Source organism: Rhinopithecus bieti, unplaced genomic scaffold (genome assembly GCF_001698545.2).
Source record: "Rhinopithecus bieti isolate Rb0 unplaced genomic scaffold, ASM169854v2 scaffold_6944, whole genome shotgun sequence".
NCBI classification, from domain to species: domain Eukaryota; kingdom Metazoa; phylum Chordata; class Mammalia; order Primates; family Cercopithecidae; genus Rhinopithecus; species Rhinopithecus bieti.
Window position 1 is genome coordinate 230,793 of NW_016805767.1, and position 24,598 is coordinate 255,390.

A 24,598-nucleotide genomic window follows, 5' to 3' on the forward strand; every position below is an offset into this window, starting at 1 on the left:
CAAGGCAGGTGGATAGCCTGAGGTTAGGAGCTCGGGACCAGCCTGGGAAACATGATGAAACCCCATCTCTACTAAAAATACAAAAATTAGCTGGGTATGGTGGTGGGTGCTGGTAATCCAAGCTACACGGGAGGCTGAGGCAGGAGAATACCTTGAACCTGGGAGGTGGAGGTTGCAGTGAGCCAAGACCGCACCAATGCACTCCAGCCTGGGGGATAGAGTGAGACTCCATCTCAAAAAAAAAAAAAAAAAAAAAAAAAAGAAAGAAAGAAAGAAAGAAATGTTCCCAGTGCTCAATTATGTGTCTACCCTCATAGATACTATTTGGAAGGTATTGAGGCTGCGTCCAGCTCATCTGTTAATCCCTGCTTTATGGCAGGCACATGCCAGTGCTCAAGAAATGGATGGAGTAGGTAAAGGAGCAAATGCACACTGCAATGGACTGATTACTCCTAATTTGTATGGCTATGTGCATTTTAGTAATTCCTAGGCAGCACTCCCCTTGAGAAGTGAAACAAGAAAAGGATGCCCACTCTCACCACTCCTATTCAGCATAGTACTGTAAGTCCTTGCCAGAGCAATCAGGCAAAAGAAAGACATAAAAAGCATCCAAATAAGAAAAGAGGAAGTCAAACAATCTCTCTTCACTACAAGGTGGTTCTATACCTAGAAAACCCTAAAGACTGCACTAAAAGGCTCCTGGAACTGATAAACAACTTTAGCAAAGTTTCCGGATACAAAATCAATGTACGAAAATCAGTGAAATGTCTATACTTCTATAACATTCAAGCTGAGAGCCAAATCAAGAACAGAATCCCATTTACAACATCCCAAGAAAATAAGATACCTGGGAATACATCTAACCAAGGAGGCCCAAGACCTCTACAAGGAGAACTAAAAAACGTTGCTGAAATCATGAATGACACAAGACAAATGGAGAAATATTCCATGCTCATGAATTGGAAGAATCAATATTGTTAAAATGGCCATACTGTCCAAAGCAATCTACAGATTCAATGCTATTCTTATCAAGCTACCAGTATCATTTTTCACAAAATTAGAAAAAAACTATTCTAAAATTCATATGGAACCAAAAAAAAAAAAAAAAAAAGGCTGAATAGCCAAAGCAATACTAAGCAAAAAGAACAAAGCTAGAGGCATCACATTACCCAACTTCAAACTATACTATAAGGCTACAGTGACCAAAATGCCTGGTACTGGTACAAAAACAGACACGTAGACCAGTGGAACAGAATAGAGAGCCCAGAAATAAGATGGCACATCTACAGCCATCTGGTCATCAATAAAGTCAACAAAAATAGGCAATAGGGAAAGGACTCCCTGTTCAATAAATGATGCTGGGATAGCTGACAAGTCACAGGCAGAAGAATAAAATTGGACTCCTATCTTTCACCATATACAAAAATTACTCAAATGGATTAAAGAATTAAATGTAAGAGCTTAAGTATAAGAATCCTAAAAGAAAACCTAGAAAACACCATTCTAGACATTGGTCTTGGGAAAAAAATTATGACTAAGTCTTCAAAAGCAACTGCAACAAAAACAAAAATTGACAAGTGGGACCTAATTAAAGACAGTAAAAGAAACCATCAACAGAGTAAACAGACAACCTACAAAATATTCACAAATGATGCATGCAACCAAAGTCTAATATCCAGAATCTGTAAGGAATGTAAACAATTGAACAAGCAAAAACCAAATAACCCCATTTAAAAAAATGGGTTAAAGACATGAACAGATACTTCTCAAAAGAAGACATATAAGCAGCCAACAAGAATATGAAAAAGACTCAGCATCACTAATCATCAGAGAAATGCAAATCAAAACCACAATGAAATACCATCTCACACCAGTCAGAATGACTATGATTACAAAGTCAGAAAACAACAGATGCTGACAAGGCTGCAGAGAAAAGGGAATGTTTATACACTACTGTTGGGAATGTAAATTAGTTCAGCCACTGTGGAAAGCAGTTGGAGATTTCCCAAAGAACTTTGAGAACTACCGTTTGACCCAGCAATCCAATTACTGGGTGTATATCCAAAAGAAAATCAATTATTCTACCAAAAGGGCGTATGTACCCATATGTTCCTCACAACACTATTCACAATAGCAAAGACATGAAATCAACCTAGGTGCCCATAACAGTGGATTGAATAAGGAACATGTGGTGTATACACACCGTGGAATACTATGCAACCATAAAAAGAACTACATCATGTCATCGCCAGCAACATGGAGGCAGCTGGAAGCCATTATCCTAAGTGAATTAATGCAGAAACAGAAAACCAAATACCGTATGTTCTCACTTACAAGTAGGAGCTAAACAGTGGATACTCATGGGCATAAAGATGGCAAGAACAGGCACAAGACTACTAGAGGTGGGAAGGGAAGGAGGGGGCAAAGGTTGAAAATGAGAGTCAGAACAGCGATTATTAAAAAGTCAAGAAACAGATGCTGGCGAGCTTGTGGAGAAATAGGAATGCTTATACCCTGTTGGTGGGAATGTAAATTAGTTCAGCCATTGTGGAGGACAGTGTGGCGATTCCTCAAAGATTTAGAACCAAAAGTACCATTTGACCCAGCAATCCCATTATGGCTATATACCCAAGGGGATATAAATCATTCTGTTATAAAGATACATGCATGTGTATGTTCATTGTAGCACTATTCATGACAGCAAAGAGATGAAATCAACCCAAATACCCACTGATGACAGACTGGATAAAGAAAATGTGGTACACATACACCATGGAATACCATGCAACCATAAAAAGGAACGAGATCATGTTCTTTTCGGGGACATGGAGGGAGCTGGAAACCATCATCCTTAGCAAACTAACACGGGAACAGAAAACCAAACACCATATGTTCTCACTTATAAGTGGCAGCTGAACAATGAGAACACATGGACACAGGAAGGGGAACAACACATGCTGCGGCCTGTCAGGGGAGTGCCAGTGTGGGGAGAGCATTAGGAGAAATAGCTAATGCATGCTGGGCTTAATACCTAGGTGATGGCTTGACAGGTGCGGCAAACCACCGTGGCACATATTTACCTATGTAACAAACCTGCACATCCTGCACATGTATCCTGCAACTTAAAATAAAATAAAAAATAAAGAAAATTACCTATTGGGTCTGCTATGCTCAGTACCTGGGTGATGGGATCAATTGTCCCCCAAACCTCAGCATTACACAATATACCCAGGTAACAAACCTGCACGTGTACCCCTGAATCAAAAATAAAAGTTGAAATCAAAATAATAATAATGATTCCTTGCCTCACTACAAAAAAGAAAGAAAACGACATAGCCATTTCTGAAAAAAATTAAATGTAGTATTCCAATACAGCCCAGCACTTTCAGTTAGGTATACCATATGCCCAAAACACTTGAAAGCAGGGACTATCCATAGCAGCATTATTCACAGCAACCAAAAGGTGGAAACATCCCAAATGGCCATCAGCGAATGAATGGATAAACAAAATGTGTTATGAAGGAAGCTTGAGGACATTATGCTGAGTAAAATAAACCAGACCCAAAAGGACAAGTATGACTTGAGCCATCTACATGAGGTACCTAGAATAGTTAAATGCAAAAGGGAAGAAAGTAGAAAGGTAGTTATCAGGGACTGGAGGGAGGAGTTAGTGGAAAGTTATTCTTTATTGCATTTTGAGTTTTGGTTTGGAATGATGGAAAAGTTCTGGAGATGGGTGGTGATGATGGTTACACAACAATGTAAATGAACTGAATGCCACTGAATTGTACACTCAAGAGGGGTTAAAAGATGAAATGAGGCCAGATGCGGTGGCTCACGCCTGTAATCCCAGCACTTTGGAAGGCCAAGGCAGGCAGGTCACTAGGTCAGGAGTTCGAGACCAGCCTGACCAACATGGTGAAACCTCATCTCTACTAAAAATACAAAAATTAGCCAAGCATGGTGGCACATGCCTGTAATCCCAGCTACTCAAGAGGCTGAGGCAGGAGAATCGCTTGAACCCAGGAGACGGAGGTTGCAGTGAGCCGAGATCATACCACTGCACTCCAGCCTGGGCAACAGAGCGAGATTCTGTCACACACACACACACACACACAAATGTATATTTTACCGTAATAAAATGGAAATAAAGCAATATTTATTTAATGTACTAACATTCCTGAATCAACCAAGAGAACATCAGTGCTGCCTGTACAGCTTGCCACTAGCTGTATGTGAAAAAGAGGCAATCATTGCATAGCTACACAGCTTCAGTGAGACACAGGCCAGCACACCCTTCATGGCTGCACACTGCCCTTTTTCCCACATGGAACTGGAAGAACGTGCCTGGGTCTGCGGTAAAATGCACTTATCCCCAAGCTTCCAAGGCTGGAGGTTATAGGAGAATCTTCCTACGGAAAGGGGCAACAGGATGGTGTTTCTCCAACTCATCCACTGAGTTGCACCACCCACCTGAGAATTACTTGCTTATTTCTAGCAGATCTGTCTCTTGGGGACAAAAAGACAGTACACTAGTTTGGGTTCACTCTTTCTCAACGACAGCCTAGAGGAGCACTGTCCACAGGAAGCCAGAGTTCAGCATGGCAGACGGAAGGGACTGGTTCAAACTGCAGTTCTTCAAATGAGTACCTGTGTGGCTTTGGGCAAGTCACTTAAGTGGGCCTCAGTTTCCTCATTTAAAAGTGGGAATATGACAGTACCTACCTCACACAATTGTACCACAGCTTAAATGAGCTGTAAAAGTATAACAGCACCTAGAATAAAATAAGTATTCAACAAATATGATTTTCTTTTTGTTGAGGCAAGTCTCTCTCTGTCGCCCAGGCTGGAGTGCGGTGGCACAATCTCAGCTCACTGCAACCTCCACCAACCAGGTTCAAGCAGTTCTTCTGCCTTAGCCTCCAGAGTAGCTGGGATTACAGGTGCACGCCACCATGCCTGGCTAATTTTTTTGTATTTGTAGTAGAGACGAGGTTTTGCCATGTTGGCCAGGCTGGTCTTGAACTGGTCTCGAACTCCTGACCTCAAGTGATCCGCCTGCCTTGTCTTCCCAAAGTGCTGAGATTACAGGTGTGAGCCACCACGCCCGGTCTGGATTTTCATATAAGAGATATGTTACAGGTGGTAACAGAATGGGACAGGATGGTCATGTATATCATTACAAGAGTTGAAATATATCAACTCTACAATCTGAACCTTGTGTTGGCCAGACAGCCTGCGGGAGCCTCGGGAGTGTGCAGGAATAATGGGAGGAGATTAAATGGGACTCTCCAAGGAGGTGGGTAATTCTTGTAATATTCTTTGCATTTTCCTCTAATTCTTCAACTCATTCTTTAATATTTTCAGTAGTTTGTCTGTTTGGCAGTAGATACATACTTTTTTCTCACATCTACGAGAAGATTTACTCATGTATGCTTAGGAAATGTCTGAAGACCCATGAATCCAAAGAAATTTTGGTTTTGTAAATAAATAAACAGAAAAGCCCTTAAGGAGAGTTCCAGGATTAAACACTACAGAAGCTGATTGGAAGCAAATTATTTCCATCAATGTGTTGGTCAGAACAACCTTTGACCAAACAGTAATGCTGCTTTCATGAGTTCAGTCAATCAGACTCCCATACTGATAGTGTGAAATTGAACTCACTAACTTTAATTGTTTTCTTAATTTTAATTATTCAGGTGCATCTTCCCGAAACCTGAAAAAATTTATAGAAAGGTAAGTGGAAGATAAAAAGTTGTTTTAATTTGGTTCCTCATTTTGAATAAGGAATGAAAACTCTGTTATTACCCCAAAATCATTTTTACTGAGCATAAATAGCTTGTTAGTCACTATCCAAACTCTAGGATATCACTCCTTGGGCCAGTGAGCATAGAAAGTGATTAATTTGCATATGTCCTCAAAGAAGGGTGATAAAAATGCATACAAAGTTGGTAAAACTTAGGTCTGACAGACAAAAGGATGATGTCATATTCCTGCTTTTTGAATGAGAAAACATTTTTTGTGCTTCTTTGGGGCTTGAAATTCAGAAGCAAAGCTCGAGTTGTCCTGACTGAAAGCCTCAAGAAGGCTTTGCCTTTTCAAAGTCGACTATGGGTCCACGGCTGCCAGGATATCCTAAGAACATGGACACAAGTAACCCAATAACTCACCTGTGCTTATTGATGCAATTGCTGTGAAAGATGCCAAGAAGATAGTACTGTGTCTATTTACCCAGGACCTCAATCCGTTCTTTTCAGTTTGATGCATTTATGTGGCCTTTCTCTAACAGGCAAGTGGGACAACGATTACAGAGAATAAATGGGAAGTGGGAATGGTGGTTGGCTGTACTAGAATGAAAGAAAAATAGCAAAAAGGTTGCCAAGAGAGTGGTCATACCAAAATTTTCAAAGGCCCAGCCTGTGTCACTAGGTTTCCAAGTATCTGACTTTCAGATTCCATCTATGCCTTCTCAGCTTGTCTAGAAACAAGATGTTGGACTATCCCGCCATCATTATATATGCCATGATTGGAAATGATGTCTGCAATGGGTGAGTTATTGAGAAAAAGTGTTTTCAAGATTCTTTGACTCTGGGCTCTTCCCCACCCTCTCCTCACCAACTCCACTCCATTATAGCAGCCTGCTATTCAGCTGTATTTCTCTATCTTAGAAGCATGGCTGGGCGCAGCGGCTCACACCTGTAATCCCAGCACTTTGGGAGACTGAGGTGGGCAGATCACCTGAGGTCAGGAGTTTGAGAACAGCCTGGCCAACATGGTGAAACCCTGTCTCTACTAAAAATACAAAAATTAGCTGGGCGTGGTGGTGTGTGCCTGTAATCCCAGCTACATGAGAGGCTGAGACAGCAGAATCACTTGAACCCAGCAGATAGAGGTTGCCATGAGCCAAGATCATGCCACTGCACTGCAGCCTGAGTGACGGAGCAAGACTGTATCTCAAAAAAAAAAAGCAAGTTCTAGACACATGTGAAATCAACAGTACCAATCTGTGACGCTGAAAGCTTCTTTTGAAAATATCTGCTCCATTAATTATCAACTCTGATGTAACAACAAATGGGTGCATCCTGATCAGTTGTATCACAAGAAATGTGCTACTACTGACTGAGAACCCAAGATTGGGAATTGTGATTTTTTAAATCAAATAAGGCAGAAGCACAGCTACCCCATAAGAACATCGATCTCACTCATATTCTGATCTACTTTACTTCCTCATGTGGAAGAGACAGCTTAGACGCACAGACCTACAGCATTTGCAAAGAAACTGCGGAACTCATGGCCAATCCTATTTATGCCCATGGCCCATAGCAAGAAGGTAATTTTGCTAAACTGCTGATATTGGTAGTGACTTCAAAATGGTGAATTCCTTAGTTCCTATATAACATTTGGGGAGGTTTCTCAAAATCTGCGTACACCCCTAAGAATATGATGCATGTATGAATGCCATCTGTCCTGTGATTATGGCCAAAAAAAAAAATGGTGAGACAGGATTTAGAGCAACTCCCCAGTAGCAATAGCCACCCACTCACTATTTTAGGAAACAAGAAAGTAAGGCCAAAAGAAGTTCATGATTTGCCCGAGGCAGCAGGGTTGATTAATGGCAGAGTTGGACTCCACCCCAACTGTGCTAGAAGTGGGCCATCCTGCTCACCCCCCCATTTGCTTTTCTGTATTTCACTTGCCACGCTTTCCAAGCCTGTGCTGAAAACAAAACTCAATAGTATTAAAGTGTGTTTGCCCGCACAGATAAAATTCAGATGGCAAAGGAGATGCAGGCATAATCAGTGAAGTGCGTTCAGGGGAGGAGATGCCATAATAATCCAGAGACTCTGATATGCCAGATGTCACCTTGGTGCCCTTAGGCTGGTTTGCTGCTGGCCCCAGAACCCCAAGTTGGCCAAGGCTACATGCTTGGCACCAAGGTCTGTGAAGAGCCACCTGGGACTTTCCAGTAAACAGCAAACACCCTTTAAGGACTGCCATAAACCGAGAGGTACATCACTCTATATCATTCCATCCTTCCCAGCAGCACTAAGAGGCAAGGATGATTGCCCCATTTTACAGATGAGGAAACTGATTTGGCAAGGATAAGGAACTTGCCTGTTCTGGTATTGAGCGTCAAAGCTGGGAGCCAAACCAGGTTATCTAACCAAATTCCATTCCCTGTCTGTAGTTCACACTGTCTTATTTCCTCTTTGACTCACTCACTTTTTTAAGTATACGGTGAGCAACACGATGTGCCAAGCACTGTGCCAGGCTCTAGGATATGGATACGATGGCAAAGAAGCCACAGCCCCTGACATCAAGGAGCTAATGGAAGGAGAAACACCATGCTTCAGGCTCTAGCTGCCATCATGAAACAGAACAAAGCTATGGTCAGATCAGTCATTGCTCCCCCAGCCCCCAGAGCATGTCCTTCCAGAGAGGAACAGAGAGCAAACTGACTATACTGAATAAAGAACATGTGCAGAAAGAGACTCTGGCTCCAAAAGCCAAAATCCCTGAAACTGTATTTTTCCAGCAAAACCTTCTTACCCAGACCCCTCCAGCCCAGTCCTACTTTTCCTTTCCCAAAGAGCTAAAGGGCAGGCAGACATCAGCCAGAGACCTGTGCCAGCCTCTCCCCTGCTGGGGATCTGGGTAGAGAAGCAGCAAGCATTTGGGTGAAAGAACAGAGTTGGCAGTATGGGATGTCCCTGTGGTGCCCACTTGGTGATGTCCTGTGGAGGGGTTAAAAAAATAAAGACAGATGGCAACTATACCTCCCCATCTGCCAGAACATCAAGGTGGAGTAGATTTCCCAAAATGAGCAAAGGGATTTTATAAAAAGCTCAAGCAGCAAGGAGTTACATAATAAGTCTGTCCTGGAACAAGTTTTAGGATATTTGCTTGACTTTTTTCTTTTCTTTTTCTATGACAATGCGAGCTCTTACTGAAGTAACACATTTATGTGCTTTTTTCTCAATTCTCTAAACTCATCTAGTTACTCAACAAATACTGGTTAAATGAATGAGTGTCATGATTGGAAGATAGCTTTTAGCCTCAGGAAGTCAAAAAGAAAGATCACGTAGAGAACCTGGCTTTCTCATTGTAACCCTGCTCAATTTGATTTGGGCTAACTCAGCTTCCTTTGCGCTTTTCCGATCACTGCCCTTGAGGGCTATGTAATGTGAATAATATGAAAGGAGAAACATTCCTGAAAACAAGGCAAATGTTGGGGAGCTACAGCAGCAGAACCTTGGGGTGACAGAGGCAGTGGTGGGAAACGGGAATGGCCTCAGAACGCCCAATCATAAAGGCCAGTGACAACCCTTTGCCAACATCCCAGTGCAGCGTCCCTGAAATGAACATGGTAATTGCTGGAAATTCCATAGAATTATATAAGCATCTAGCACTAGCCCCATAAATGGATATAGTTTCATTTGTTACAGTGGACAATCACAGGACAGATGGCATTCATACAAGCATCATATTCTTAGGAGTATACACAGAAAGTATAAATTATACATTTTCATCTTATGGAGAGAGCCAGGACCACCCACACAGGGTGTCTGTGTCTGTCTGCCCCCAACTATTGTTTTTCTTCAATGCCAGTGCTTCAGGTTATGCCCTGGGCAGTTGACCAGCACTGCATTAAGAGGAAGCCAGCCGAGGCACTGACAGGTCACAGGCCCCAAGGAGCCTGCACTAGTGAGAAACCATCCATGCTATTTATTCAGATGATAGAAAAGCCAGCAGGGAAGGGAATGGAAAGAGCTCCTGCTGCTCAGAGGAATTCTCTCTCCCAGACTCCTCAGTGAGAGACGTGGGTAGCAAAGGGAATGATAAGGAGGTTCCAACCAGCCAGCATGTTCCAGGCCACGCCCACTTTTAAGGGACGTTTCATGTATCTCTATGCATGGGGTAATATGGGAGGCCTCATCCCATTCCCAGTCTGTATCACGATGCCCCTTCTACCCAGCTACTCAGGAGGCTAAAGTGGGAGAAGCTTGAGCCCAGGAGTTCAACCCTGCAGTGAGCTATGATCATACCACTGCCCTCCAGCCTGGGTGATAGAGCAAGACCCTGTCTCTATTAAAAAAAAAAAAAGATATCTCTTCAAGGGGATTGGATGAGAGCCCAACAATGTGATTGCAACTGGCTGGCATGAAGAAAAGGGCTAACTCTCTTACCTGGGTGTTTCAAAAACACAAATGCTAGCTGTGAGTGAGGTGTGAGCACTTGACCACTACAGTGATCTGTGCTTTAGCTGTGGCTCCAGGAAGCTGGTTTTCTGCGCATGCTGATCAGTTTCTTCCTTGAGAAGGGACACCTCTCTCTGGCACCGGCCAGGTAAAATCTGGCTGGCTTACCTGCCAGGGTAATGAAATGATCAGGCTTATTTTGCCTGATCAGACACAATTCATTAGGGCAGGACAGGCTTCAGAGTCACCCTCAGGAGTGAGGCTATTCATCTGTTCCAAGCCTGGCATGTGTTACTGACATGTGTGAGAGCATGTCAGTGAGCACAAATTTCTCTCTCATTATTTTCCCCAGTGTGGCCACTGTGCCCCAGGCTGGTTTTCACATCTTCTTTGTTAGCTGAGCACTCTCGATCTCTCACCTATCCATCTGAGTGTCTGGGGTGAGCTCGCTGGTGTGTGAGAAGGGGCGCTGGGACCCTGGGGTGGGCAGACAAATCCGGGGTGGCAGGTGCCTGGGACACCTGGGTTGAAAAGGGTTAAACACCTTCAGCCCAGCCTATTCGTCCTTTGGGAGACACCAGAGAGACGAGACCTAGGAGATAGTTCTCCACCACTAGGGTTCTTTGGTCTCCAGAACACTAGCACAAAGTCTCCCCCAAACATCACCAGAGGAAAAAGTACACAGATCAAAATGCCATTGAAAACTTTTCAGAGGGCCGGGCGCGGTGGCTCGTGCCTGTAATCCCAGCACTTTGGGAGGCTGAGGCAGGCAGATCACGAGGCCAAAAGATTGAAACCATCCTGGTCAACATGGTGAAACTCTGTATCTACTAAAAATAGAAAAATTAGCTGGGTGTAGTGGTGCGCACCTGTAGTCCCAGCTACTCGAGAGGCTGGGGCAGGAGAATCACCTGAACCCGGGAGGCAGAGCTTGCAGTGAGCTGAGATTGCGCCACTGCACTCCAGCCTGGGCGACAGAGTGAGACTCCATCTCAAAAAAAAAAAAAAAGAAAAGAAAAGAAAAGAAAGAAAAAAGAAAGGAAAACTTTTCAGGGACAGAAGTCAAAAGGCACCTTCCATGGCATCTGGAAGGGGTGATCACCCCATGAGTCACATAGACTCCCTTGCCCTTACCTGAGCTAAAAGTTGGTTGATTTTGCTATGCAAATTAAAAGTAAATTATATCGTTGTACAAGGTGGAACAAAGGTAACTGGAGAATGTTTCATTAGCAACACCAAGGCTTCCATTTTTATTTCACTTAGCAACTAGCCATGTTGATTATGCTTGCTTAATTTGTGGGTGACCTTTCATAAGTACAAATTAGCTCAGATTCTTCGTTTAGCATCAGGGCTGTGCCTCTAACCAAAAAAATAATTATTTTATGGGGATTTGGGAAGACTTTGTCCATCTTAACTCATCTTGCCCTTATGTGGTTGGAGAACATTAGCTCAGCATAATTGCTTTGTGCCAAAGCATGGCTGTATCAGCAGGAAAAAAAAAAAAAAGTGTGGCAAGGCAAAAGTGAATAGGCAGTGTGTGCCAGCTTTCCCAATGACAGAAGAAAGGATATAGATACCCAACTTGCCTTTCATTTCACCCTTGCTGTCACACTTCAAACACACAGTGAATACAGAACCTGAGTACTTGGGGCAGGTTCTTCAGTGCTGCTTCTGTGCATATAGGAATCAAGCCAAAGCCCCTCCCCACGCTTCTGCTCTAGTAGGTAGGCAACCTAGTCACAAATTGCTGTAGCTGCTTTTTATCAGGTTAGGAAGATTTTTATTTTTAAAATAGTGTAATTTTTTCCTGACAATGGAAAACATGAATTTAGCATGCAGTTCTGCACCCTGAGAGTTTGTAAAATTAGACATCTTTTTTTCTCCCCCCTTAGGAGACTCTAGCGATCCATTACATCGTTTTTTTTTTTTTTTTTTTTTTTTTGAGACGGAGTCTCGGTCTGTCGCCCATTCTGGAGTGCAGTGGCCCAATCTCGGCTCACTGCAAGCTCTGCCTCCTGGGTTCACGCCATTCTCCTGCCTCAGCCTCCCGAGTAGCTGGGACTACAGGCACCCGCAACCTCGCCTGGCTAATTTTTTGTATTTTCAGTAGAGACGGGGTTTCACCGTGTTAGCCAGGATGGTCTCGATCTCCTGACCTCGTGATCCGCCCGTCTCGGCCTCCCAAAGTGCTGGGACTACAGGCGTGAGCCACTGCGCCCGGCCGTTACATAGTTTTGAAGCACATACAACCAACCACAACTGCTACCCTACTGGCTACCCCACAGCACCAAAAGTATTGTTGTAGTCAGCAATACTTTTTAGCCATCTTTCTATATTAATACATACAAATTACTTCTTTTTTTTTATTCAGGTGAAATTCACATAATGTTAGACTAACCATTCTAAAGCAAAAATTCAGGGGCATTCTCAGTTCACAATGTTGTGCAAGCAATGATACCTAGTTATTTTATTCTTCTTAACAGCTATATAGAGTTCTATTGCACAGGTATACCATAATTTATGTATTCAGGCTTCTGTCTTTTTCCAGTTACACACTACACCAAGCAGTATTGCAGTATTTGTATGAACATTTTTGCACATTTGTGGAAATGTTACTATAGGATAACTTCTTGAAAGTGAAATTCCAAGGTCAAAAATTGAGCCAACTTCAAATTTGGATACCTTTTGAGAAATTGACCTCCAAAAAGGCAGTGCCGATATTCATTCATGAGCTCCCTTAAAAGTGAGATTATGGATCCCTGGGGGCCACTTTCTGTCCCCTCTTCCCATATCACTTATGCCCCGGGTCCAGCCTCTGAGTGATGGACTTGTTTTATCTGGTTCACAATCTGTCTTAAGTTCCCTAGAGCTGCTGTAACAAAGTACCAAAACTGGATGACTCAAAATGCAGACATGTATTCCATCACAGTTCTGGATGCTGAAAGTCCAAGATCAAGGTGTCCGCGGGGCTGTACTCCCTCTGAAAGCTCCAGGGAGAACTCCTTCCTTTTGTCTTTCCGCTTCTGCTGGCTCCCAGCGATCCTCAGCACTCTTTGACTCATGACAGCTGTAACCCCAGTGTCTGATTCTGCCTTCACAAGGCCTTCCTCCTGGTGTGTGTCTGTGTGTCCTCTCCTCTTCTTATAAGGATTCAGTCATTGAATTTAAGGCCCACACTAATCCAACATGACCTCATCTTAACTAATGACAACCATAAAGACCTTATTTTCAAGTAATGTCACATTCTCAGGGACACTATTTAACCCACTATAGGATCATTAGGGAAACTGGAATTTTAAGTATGCAAAAGAGAAAGTAACACTGTAGCATTGTTTCATTTAGGGTAAAGACAGGCAGTTAGAGCCTAAAGAGTGGATGAAAACCCTAGAAAATTCTGTATTCTACTCCCGAGTTAATGCAGCTTAGGATCCTAATCCAAGTTTGATGTGTTCCTGAAGGTGTGTCCAAAAGTCAGTTGTACAAAGAAATGAACAATAATAAACATACTAATGCCAAAAATATTTTAGCACCTTTTGCCTTTTAAACATAGCTTTCTTAAATAATTTCAACTTTTATTTTAGATTCGGGGGTACATGTGCCCATTCATTGCACGGATATAGTATGTGATGCTGAGGTTTGGAGTACAAATGACCTTATCACCCAGGTGGTGAGCATAGCACCCAATTAAACATAACTTTAAATCAACCAATGGGTGCAATTTTAACATAACTTCAAATGATGTCTTTGCAGTATTTTGTACATTCCTTACTTCTTTTCCATACCAAATGAAAATAAGTAAGTCAGCTTAAATTCAATAAATGTCTGACTGAGGGCAAAGATTCATCACTTTCAGCTCACTTAGGAGCTTCACCTTTGTCTGACATGCTTTGATTTTAGGACTGTGTCTCTCATAACTATTTTCAGCACTTTCTTTTTTTATTTTACTAACTTTTATGCAATAAGAAAATATAATTTAAAAAATCAAATACTCTCTATAGAACACAAGCACTACTATATAAAGACAACAATGCAGGCTGGAATTGTCGGTTGGAAATGTTGTTGCAGGGTATAGCCTGGCATAGAAATCCATCAGGAAATGCATGCAAGTCCAAATCCAGTGCAGAAACTGAAGAATAAAAAGCAAGCTATAGTGCGGACATATAACTTGGTCAGTAAGATTCTGTTTCCTAAGTGTGATATATTTGAAAAGTTTTAAAGACCAAATTACAGACCTCAAAGTGTCAAATAAATCATAAGCAATACCAGACCCCTTTCATTTCAAAAATTGTGTAAGTCAGGCCAGTGAGTTTATGCTACAGGAACAAAGGAACAAACGGCCCCTAAAATCTTAGTAGCATAAAGCAACAAATGTTTACGTCTCTCTCATACTACTTGTCCATCAGAGATCACCATGGGACTCTGTTCCGAGATTCAGATTGGTGAAGCAGCTATTTAGAACATTGCCTATATCCATGCAAAGAAAAAGAGCATTCTAGAAGGCGTCTCATCAGCAAATATGACACATGTCACTTTAGCTCACCACTCATTGGTTAGAACTAGTCACATAGTCCACTCAACCACAAGGAAATCAGTAAGTACAGTCTGACTATGTGCCAGAAAGGTAGAAATCCAGGAATATTTTGCAAATAGCTCCAATGACCACCACATTCTCTCTCTCTCTCTCTCTCTCTCTCTCTCTCTCTGTGTGTGTGTGTGTGTGTGTGTGTGTGTGTGTGTGTGTGTATGTGATGCATCTTGTATTTGCATGCAACTTGCATGCATCTCTCCTTACAATCAGCCAAGATATTTTCTATTTATTCCACCAACAGGAAGAGTGACCCAGTCCCAGCCATGACCACTCCTGAGAAACTGTACTCCAATGTCATGCAGACTCTGAAGCATCTAAATTCCCACCTGCCCGATGGCAGCCATGTTATTTTGTATGGCTTACCAGATGGAACCTTTCTCTGGGATAATTTGCACAACAGATATCATCCTCTCGGTATCAGTTTGAAGATTCTTTTACTCTTTAATAACATCAATGTATATATAGTTCAATGTATATATGGTTCAAACCATATAGAAATGTGCTTAAAATGCCATCATGGAGCATGGGTCAGAGCTGATGAAGGCAAGAGCCCCCAGGTGCAGTATCTAAAGGTCATTATCCAGAGGTGAGCAGAATCAGATCCAAAGGCAGAAAGGGCAGAAGTAATTCACGAAGAATTAGGACACATCAAAAGGTAAGCGCTCAAACCAGGAAATTCCTCTAACAGAAGGTGAAATGTAAAATGAGCTGAGGAAGCCCAAACAGGAGACAGACCCATGAGTCAAAGACGGATTTATCTGAACCTCAGTGGTAAGTGCCTCCTGGTGGCCTGTTAGAATTCTCTAGAGCACGGTCCTCCAGCCTGCTCGTTTCCTGCTTCTACACTGTCTTGGGGTCCTTAGCTCTGAAAGGCTTTAAAATGTTCCCGGAACTTTCTAGTGGCATCTCAACTATTCTTGGTACTGTACAAATAACATAAAAGTGCTAGTAATTCACATTAGGAAAGTGTGATCCTTAACCCGGTGAGATAGATGTTTTCATCAGCCACAATAATTTCATTTCATAGAGGAAAAAACCAACGCTCAGAGAGGTTAGGTAGCTTGCCAAATATCACAGAGTTCACTGAATATGTTGTAGCAGGGCTCTGCTTTCTGTATTTCAGAGGAGAATGTATTTATTAAGTGCCAACTATGTGCCAGGCACTGTTCTAGGCACAGGGTAACCAGCAGAAAACACAATAGTCCTAAGTTCCTGCCCACAGAAAGCTTATATTACAGTGGGACAATGACTCAAAAGTATGTCAGAAGGTGATACGTGCCATAGGAAGAAAACTGGGCAAGGAAGAGGAACAGGGAGCTGGCCTAGTCTTCCCTGATGGGCATCTATTAGAAGAGGCCTGGGAACCCTCCTCTCAGCCCCATATTGACAGCACCTGCACCAATCTATCATGAAGAAGGGGCTATCCTTTCCCTGGTGTTACCCCACTCACCTCCTGAGCCCAACCTACTAAAAGGTGCTGGCAGTCCAAGCACCTTCTTAGGAGTCAGGTGAGAAATTCAAAGAAGACCTGAAACTCATTCCTTCACGCCCTCCTTAGAGGGGGTGGGTGGGGAGCAAGATTTCCAATTTCAGGCCATCAAGAGCCTTTTCTTGCATATACAACTTTGTGTATATCTTTCCAGTCTTCCCTTGTCCTCTTCCTGCAGTCCCTGTCTAAGACAACCCCCCTACTTCTCCCTCAGGAAATTCTGCCTCTCCCCACCTGGGAAAAGAGTAAGGGTCCTTTAGCTAGCTCTCAAAGAGCTCTGGTCTCTTAATTGGAGGGACAATAGTGGACACCCACATTCCAGATTCTCCACCAATAAGGATGAAACCATTTTCCTCTTGAATTACTCATGTATCACAAATATTATTATCCAAGCAAAACACTGTCCAGCCTCACCTAAGTAGAGAGCATATTCTTCCTGTTCATGCAACTTTGACCACGCCCCCTTAGAAATAACATGATCACACATGGAACTTCACTCCATTCTGGGCTGCTTTGCATGTATAAAGGACACCAACCTTGCAGGCGTAAAGGACACCAACCTGGGCTAAGAATGTCTCTTTGAACCACGGGATATGAAAATTGTACATCTGCCCTCAACTGATTCTTTCAGATTTCCAAATGTCTCTCTGACACTAAGAAATGCTTTGGAAAGAGAAGCTGGGGGCAGGGAAGTTTGTTCCCAATTTCCTCCAACACAGTAATAGCAACTTGACTTCCATTTTTCTGATTTCAAATCCCGTTTTCTTTTCACAAACTCTGGTTACGCCACCTCCATAAATTCTTTCCGATATGCCATGCAATTCACTTGATTTATGAGACATGTTTGGTTTCATAAATATGAGACCAAATGTAAGAATGACTCCATGTAATTTGGAAAGGACTGGAGGAAGGAAAAATGTGTGTAAGAATATAAGAATGAGGCCAGGCACGGTGCCATGCCTGTAATCTTAGCAATTTGGGAGGCCGAGGCGGGTGGATCAACTGAGGTCAAGAGTTCAAGTCAAGCCTGGCCAACATAGTGAAACCTCGTCTCTTCTAAAAATACAAAAATTAGCAGGGCGTGGTGGCACACGCCTGTGATCCCAGTTACTCAGGAGACTGAAGCAGGAGAATCGCTTGAACCCAGGAGGTGGAGGTTGCAGTGAGCCGAGATCGCACCATTGCACTCCAGCCTTGGTGACAAGAGTAAAAAACCAACCAACCAACAAACAAACAAACAAAAACTCTGTCTAAAAAAAAAAAAGAATGTAAGAATAGTATGTAAGAATGACTCCATGCAATTTGGAAAGGACTGAGGGAAGAAAAAAGGATGACTGGGGGATTTGTCCACTTCTGTGGATTCTCTAGGCCAGTGGTTCTCAGCTGGGGGCAACCCACTCACCCCCACCCTGCTTTTATCACATCTGGAGATAGAAGAGGGGTGCAACTAGGCTGGGTAAAGTGGCTCATGCCTGTAATCCCAACACTTTGGGAGACCGAGGTGGACGGATCACCTGAGGTCAGGAATTCAAGGCCAGCCTGGCCAACATGGTGAAGCCCTGTCTCTACTAAAAGTACAAAAAAATTAGCCAGGCATGGTGGCAGGCGCCTGTAATCTAAGCTACTTGGGAGACTGAGGCAAGAGAATCGCTTGAACCCAGGAGGGGGAGGTTGTAGTGAGCTGAGATCACACCATTGTACTCTAGCCTGGGCAACAAGAGTGAAACTCAGTCTCAGAAGAAGAGGGGTGCAACTAGCATCTAGCAAATAGAGGCCAGGGGGTTTGCTAAACATCTACAATGCACGAGACAGCACCCCAAAATCAAGACAGTCATACGAGGTTAAGAGACTGCTCTAGACTTTGCCTTGTCCTTGTCAAGTGGACTCTTTCTGGCAGCTAATCACACCCTAGCATGTCACAGCACAAAATGGGAAGAAGAAAAAGATAGAACAAATTTGTTCTATAGAAACATCAGTAGTTTTGAAAAAAAAATCCAATCAAGGAGAAAGCTGAAACCATCTAAAATTTGTTTGATGCCGATAAGTAATTATTCACATCCTAAATTATCTCTGTTGCCTGGTTGCCATGGGAAATAAATTATAAATTGCTCAACAAAGCATCAGGGTCCTTCCTAGAAAGGCTGGGGAAGTAGATGGGATTTGTCCAGCATCCCCAGGCCTCCTTTGACAGGACTCATAACTCACACAAGATGATAGACTGCAAGAGGGGGCCACATTAGGAAGGTGTGATTTTTTTTTTTTTTTTTTTTTTTTTTTTTTTTGAGACGAAGTCTCACTATGTCACCAAGGCTGGAGTGCAGTGGCGCAATCATAGCTCACTGCAACCTCCGCCTCCCAGCTTCAGGCAATTCTCCTGCCTCAGCCCCCCGAGTAGCTGGGATTACAGGCGCCCGCCAACACACCGGGCTACTTTTTTGTACTTTCAGTAGAGATGGGATTTCACCATGTTGGCCAGGCTGGTCTCGATCTCCTGATCTCAGGTGATCCACCTGCCTCGGACTCCCAAAGTGCTGGGATTACAGGCATGAGCCACTGTGCCCGGCCGAGAAGGTGTGATTCTTAAAACGACCCTGTGAGATAGATGCTTTCATTAACCACAGTAATTTTATTTATTGCTCTTGCGCTGTCTCTCTTCTGCTCTCACCCCAAACCCCGTCTTTGGATCTTGAGCCGGCAGTGAAGCAGGGTTCGTGCTGGGCCAGCCTCAGGGTTTGGTTGCTCTGCCTAGGCCACCATAGATCTCATCTTAGTCAGCAGTTGGACACTCAAGTCTGATTCCTGGGCACCACGTTAAGGGTTGTGCTAAGGGTGCTGCGCAAAGAAAAAGAAGTAGGGGGAAGGGGATGAGTTCCATTTATTTGGGCCTAGAAATGTGGTGATCATAATGTCTAGACTTGACTTGGGCCACTTCTTAAAAATTAAGAAAGAGTTCAGGAAACAGAAGCATGGTAGGAGACCCCCTGGTCAGTGACACAGTCTCTGCTGCCTCCTTTCCCCTCAGAAGGACGGGCAGGAACTCAGCCTGAGCAACCAGTGAAGGCAGGGTTAGATGCCACAGCACCCACTCAGCAGGTCACAGGGGCCCAGAACAAGAGCAGGTGGCTGTCTCACTCCTGCCAGGGAGGAGGGGGTGACCAATCCCTCCTGGCATCCCTCCTGCTCAGCCGGGTTCGTGACTCACTACCCAGTCTGTCACTGGCTGCTGAGGGCTGGGGCATCCCATAGCCTCTCCTAGTCACTAAAATTCCTGGTGGGAGTTTATTGTCTTTGTGAGGAATTACCAGACAGCAAGCCTCACACACCGGGATTCTACTGGCATGGGTCTTTTGAGAAAAGTCAAGCTTGGCCAGTCACAAGTCCTCTCAGCCATGGTCCGTAAGGAAGGCAATCATTCCAGAAATATCTCTGAGATTCCTATTCTGTGCTTTTGAGTAAAGATGACATAAGATGCAGTCTGTGTCCTCAAATGAGAGAGAAAAGACAGCTCTGCTGAGGAATGCAACACATGGACCCTGATAGCGAACGTGCCGAGTGCCATGAGGATGGGCAAGTCACAGGCCTTCTGGGGCCATCCCAAAGGTTAGATGATAGGGAGGAAGCCAGGGACTCCTGGCTGCAAATTCATCTGCTAGTGGGCCTGCCTTGAAGGGCGTCTGCCACAAAACAGCAACTTCTTCTTGTCCCAACTACTCTTAAACTTGAAACCAAATGCCTTTTTAAAATACCTTGGTGTTTCTATTTTATCACGTGCTTTCCCTCTGTCTGAATGAATGTGGTTTTAATACATTTACACGGCATTTCATGGAGCTGTGACTGATCTTTGTTGGTTCTAGGTTTCTATCGTACCTCAGATTTCAATTATGTTTCCAGACTTAAATAGTTACCAGAGACCCTGCCCTAAAGAAGTTGCAGATTACGAAGACAAAAGCCAACACTTAGCCAGCTGGAGAAGAACAGGCCTTTGATCTTCAGAGGAGCTTATGGCAAACACTGGGACAGCCCACTGGCTCCCCACAACACACACACAGGCACACAGGCACACAGACACACACACACACAGAGACACAGACACACGCAGATACACACATGCAGACACATACACACACAGACACAGAAAAACACACAAAAACACAGAGAGACACAGAAACACACATACACAGACACACAAGAAGAGACACAGACACACAGACACACATGAAGACACACAGATCCACATAGAGCTCCTCAGCCCCTGGTGATTCCTGGCCACTGTGGGACAGTCCTCCTGGCCTGCCCCTGGGCTTTCTTGATCAGCTTTCCTATCCAGATGGACTTGCTAACCAGGGAGTCACAGACACAACCTCTTTTCATGCACCCCATAGAGGTAGGATCAATAGGCCAAAATTACATTAAAGCAACAAAGATCAAAGCCAAAGCTTTAAAAGAAAGAGTGGGGGACCAACTGATGTTGCCAATAAAGCAGACAGTGTAAGAACCATTTCCCTCTTCCTCTCCTCGAAACCATCAGTCCATCGCAAGCACCCCTAGCCAATCTTCCACATGACCAGCCCCAGAGTCCCTACCCTCTAACAGGCAGAAACACCAGAGAGGAGGGACACAGACTCATTACAACTTTCCCAGGTTCTTCTAAATGCACCTAATGTGCCCTCATCCTGTTCAGCAGACCTAGCCACCCACACTGAGGATGTTCCCTTTCTCAGGTCCAGCCAGAGGTGGAGCCAGGAGACAGAGGGAAAGGGAGAGGGTCTGAGGAGGTGCCGAAGCGGGGTACCCCTCAGGGTCTCATTGGGAACTGTGCTGGCCATCAGCAGAAGGACAGCAGGAGAGGGCGTCAGGCAGGGTGGAGCAAAGCCAAGGTGGGCCTTCATCCCCAGGGAGGAGTCAACAATGAAGTTCCCGGTGTCACAGGAGCAGGACAAACTCCGGCCTCTCTGGATATCAAAGCAATCCAGGCCTGAAGGTGGGGAGGGGAGAGTGCACGGTCAGGCATGAGGTGCCACCTCCTGTCAGGCTGCAGAGAGATGCTGCCCCTCAGTGGGAGGGGACACACCAGGGCCCAGAAGGGTGGCAGGGCCCCAGCCAGGCTACCTAAGTTTCACTATGAGGCCCCAGTTCCAACATAGAGACAAGATGGCACCAGGCACCAAGGCAAAAGCAGCCAGACACTGGGCCCTCACAGAAGGTGGGGAGACAGAAGGTCACAGCTCAGTGGCAGCCCCCAAAGGGGAAGAACCAAGCCAGAAGAGCCCGTGGAGAACCCAGGGTGGGGAGTGGAGAAGGAAAACGTCAGTCAGTGCAGCTGAGACACATTCAGGAAGGGAGCAAATGACAAAAAGTACACACACACACACATACACACACACACAAAATGGAACAAAGCCTCGGTGGGTAGAAGTAGGAACTTGGGGGAAAACGGGAGTTCAGTGTTGGACCCATACAATGAAAGCAAGGACAAAAGCCGAGGGCTTGGGATTCATTTAAAATGTGAAGATACAGAAGCCTGTGCAGAAGACAGACCTGGCGAGTCACTGTGACTTTAATGGCCGTAATGAGCCTGTGGCTTTCCCGTCCTGGGACTCACTCACCCACACAGAGAGATAATAAATTTTTTTCTCTATGACAAGAAAATTGAATCTATCTTCCAGTCTAGCTAACCAGACAGAGGTATAAGTGAAAAATAAGACTGTGTTCTATCACCTTCAATCTTTCTCTTCATTCTGAGATAGGTCCTATTATCTTCCTTTATGTTTTCAAGAGTGTGAGGAGTGTTCATGGATACAGTGTCAGTCATTTACCCCCGAGCTTTGGGGAGACCTGGATTTTGTGTGTCAGCCACAGCATGAAAGTCTAATTGCTTCGGGGGGAGTATATGCTGGAGGCGGGATGGAGCAGTGTTGGAAGAGAGAAGAAATCACCCCCACAGATTCTGGGACTGTAGCTGATATTCAGAAAAACTGGATGAACCCTCATCTGGTACTTTTCACTTTGTTATGTACCTCTGTAACCTGCACTAGGAAATAAGGGTGTCTACTAATTAGGGTCAAATAAGATATCTACTGGACAGCCCTTAATCCAGTGCCACAAAGGGAGACATGAGGTATTGCCTCCCCATCCCATGGGTCACCCGAGCATTTTGTACAGCTTTCAGCTCACCAACTGCAGGGAACTACGTGGTCAGAGCTTCAGATACTCAGAATGTCCTGCCAGGCCCTTGGCATGGCATAATTTGGTCAGACCTGAGCATTCCATAAACCTCGAAAAGAGAATTAGGTCAACCGCCACCTCAAATGTTCCCTGTGCCCCATGCAGGGAGCGTTTCATACCACGGCCAGGAGAAAGTATTGCTCTTAAAGGGCTTTATCAAGACATCCTGATTCATATCAAGCTGTAGGATACTTGGATTTCTTTTTCCTGAGTCCAGATGAGGCCAGTTCCCCCAGCCCCATCCTGGCCCATGCCCAGAGCTCTATATGGGAGTGAGCTCCTCAGGGCTCCTCCCCAACTCTGGGTCTGAATTTCTAGAGGCTCAGAAAGGAGGAAAGCACAGGCATTCTTCAAGAGCAATGCTGCATGAAAAATCAGGGGAATCCCCTGGAAATAGCGACCTTCTGCAAGGGAGGCAGGGAAGCCCCTCAGTGTCTCTAAATGCTGCTATTGCTGAGTGCCTGCAATCTACCAGATCGTTCTGTTTTCCAGGCCAGCTAAATAAAGACGTGACCTATGCGCACTTGTACTCCTTCCTGAACTGCCTCCAGGTGAGCACTCACTAGCTTGCTTCAAGGCCTGCTTACCCACCCTGTTCCTCTGTAATCAAAGTGTTTTCCCGCTCTCAGGTCAGCCCCTGCCACGGCTGGATGTCTTCCAACAAGACGTTGCGGACTCTAACTTCAGAGGTACGACTGTCACAGCCCTTTTGATACCATCTTTGATCATTCTTTCCCTGTGTTTGCTGCAGAGTTTTCACTGGGGATGGGATCCTGGCAGGGGGATGGTCTCCAAGCTGGTGAATAACAAGATCAAACCTTCCAGGTGCTTGGGGAGCCAAGAGAACCTGGTGCACCCTGTCTCCTTCTGTCTCGCTCTGGGTCTGTCTTCTGCTGACTGTGTTTCTCAGCCACTGTCTCTCTCGTGTGTCCACATGTGTACACAAACACTCCCCTGCGTGCACATGCACACACACACACACACACACCTTTTAAAGCTGGTCCTAAGCGTAGTTGTGGATTTGGAGAGAGTTGGTTGAGTTTGGCCCCTATGCATGACAGAAGTTCTCCTGAGGTAAATAAGAACCTTCCTCCCTTCTCTCAGGGAATCCATTGCTCAAAGAACATGGTTTGCACTTCTTTCACAGATGGTGAATAATCTGTTTGTAAAATACTTATTGAGGCCGGACACAGTGGCTCACATCTGTAATCCCAGCACTTTGGGAGGCTGAGGTGGGAGGATCACTTGAGGTCAGGAGTTTGAGACCAGCCTGATCAACATGATGAAACCCCATCTCTACTAAAAATACAAAAATTAGCCAGGTGCCATGGTGGGCACCTGTAGTCCCAGCTGCTCAGGAGGCTGAGGCATGAGAATCACTTGAACCCAGGAGGCGGAGGTTGCAGTGAGCCAAGATCGCGCCATTGCATTCCAGCCTGGGCGACAGAGCAAGACCCTGTCTCAAAAACAAAAATGAACGAACAAAAGACTTATTGAATATTTTTTACATAAAAAGCATATTTCAATTTTTTGAACTTGGAGAACACACAAAAAAATAAAGAAAAGTAACAAAGATCACCCAAAATTTCACCACCCAAAGTTAGTATATGTGTATGTCTTCCCATTACCACTTCCAGAGATCAATATATTTGGTTTTTTGCCTACATAGTATGAGAATGCACATACTCTTTTATGCTTTCCAGTGTTCATAAATTGTTTCTCCACACCATAATATTGTAACCATTCTAAAGTTTATACATGTGAATATATTATAATTTATTTCATCCTTTGGTGTTGGACATTTAGATTGTTTCCAAATTTATGCTATGATAAATAGCATTGTGATGAACAATCGTATATCTAAAGGTGTAAGTCTCTGTGTACATCTCTATTCCCTTGAGACAAATTCCTAGAAGAATTACTGGGCCAAAGGGTATGTCCGTGTTTAAGGATTTGATCCATATTGCCAAATTGCTCTCTAGAAAAGTTAAGCTAATGACATTCTCATTCACCTACCCATGACAACATTCAATATCATGGTTATCTTACTTTTGCCAATTCCAAGGGTGGAAAAACTAGTATCACTAATTTACACTG

At 44.2% G+C, this 24,598-nt stretch overlaps 1 protein-coding gene across 2 annotated transcripts in view; it reads left to right on the plus strand.

Annotated features, from left to right (window-relative positions):
• AOAH (acyloxyacyl hydrolase) overlaps positions 1-24,598 on the plus strand; it is a 206,613-nt gene that overhangs the window by 164,067 nt on the left and 17,948 nt on the right. For both annotated transcript variants that reach the window (XM_017873700.1, XM_017873701.1), the window contains exons 14-18: positions 5,700-5,736; positions 6,474-6,548; positions 15,029-15,201; positions 22,994-23,052; positions 23,131-23,190. In XM_017873700.1, coding sequence (XP_017729189.1) covers positions 5,700-5,736; positions 6,474-6,548; positions 15,029-15,201; positions 22,994-23,052; positions 23,131-23,190 — 404 coding nt within the window. The remainder of the gene's footprint in view (positions 1-5,699; positions 5,737-6,473; positions 6,549-15,028; positions 15,202-22,993; positions 23,053-23,130; positions 23,191-24,598) is intronic.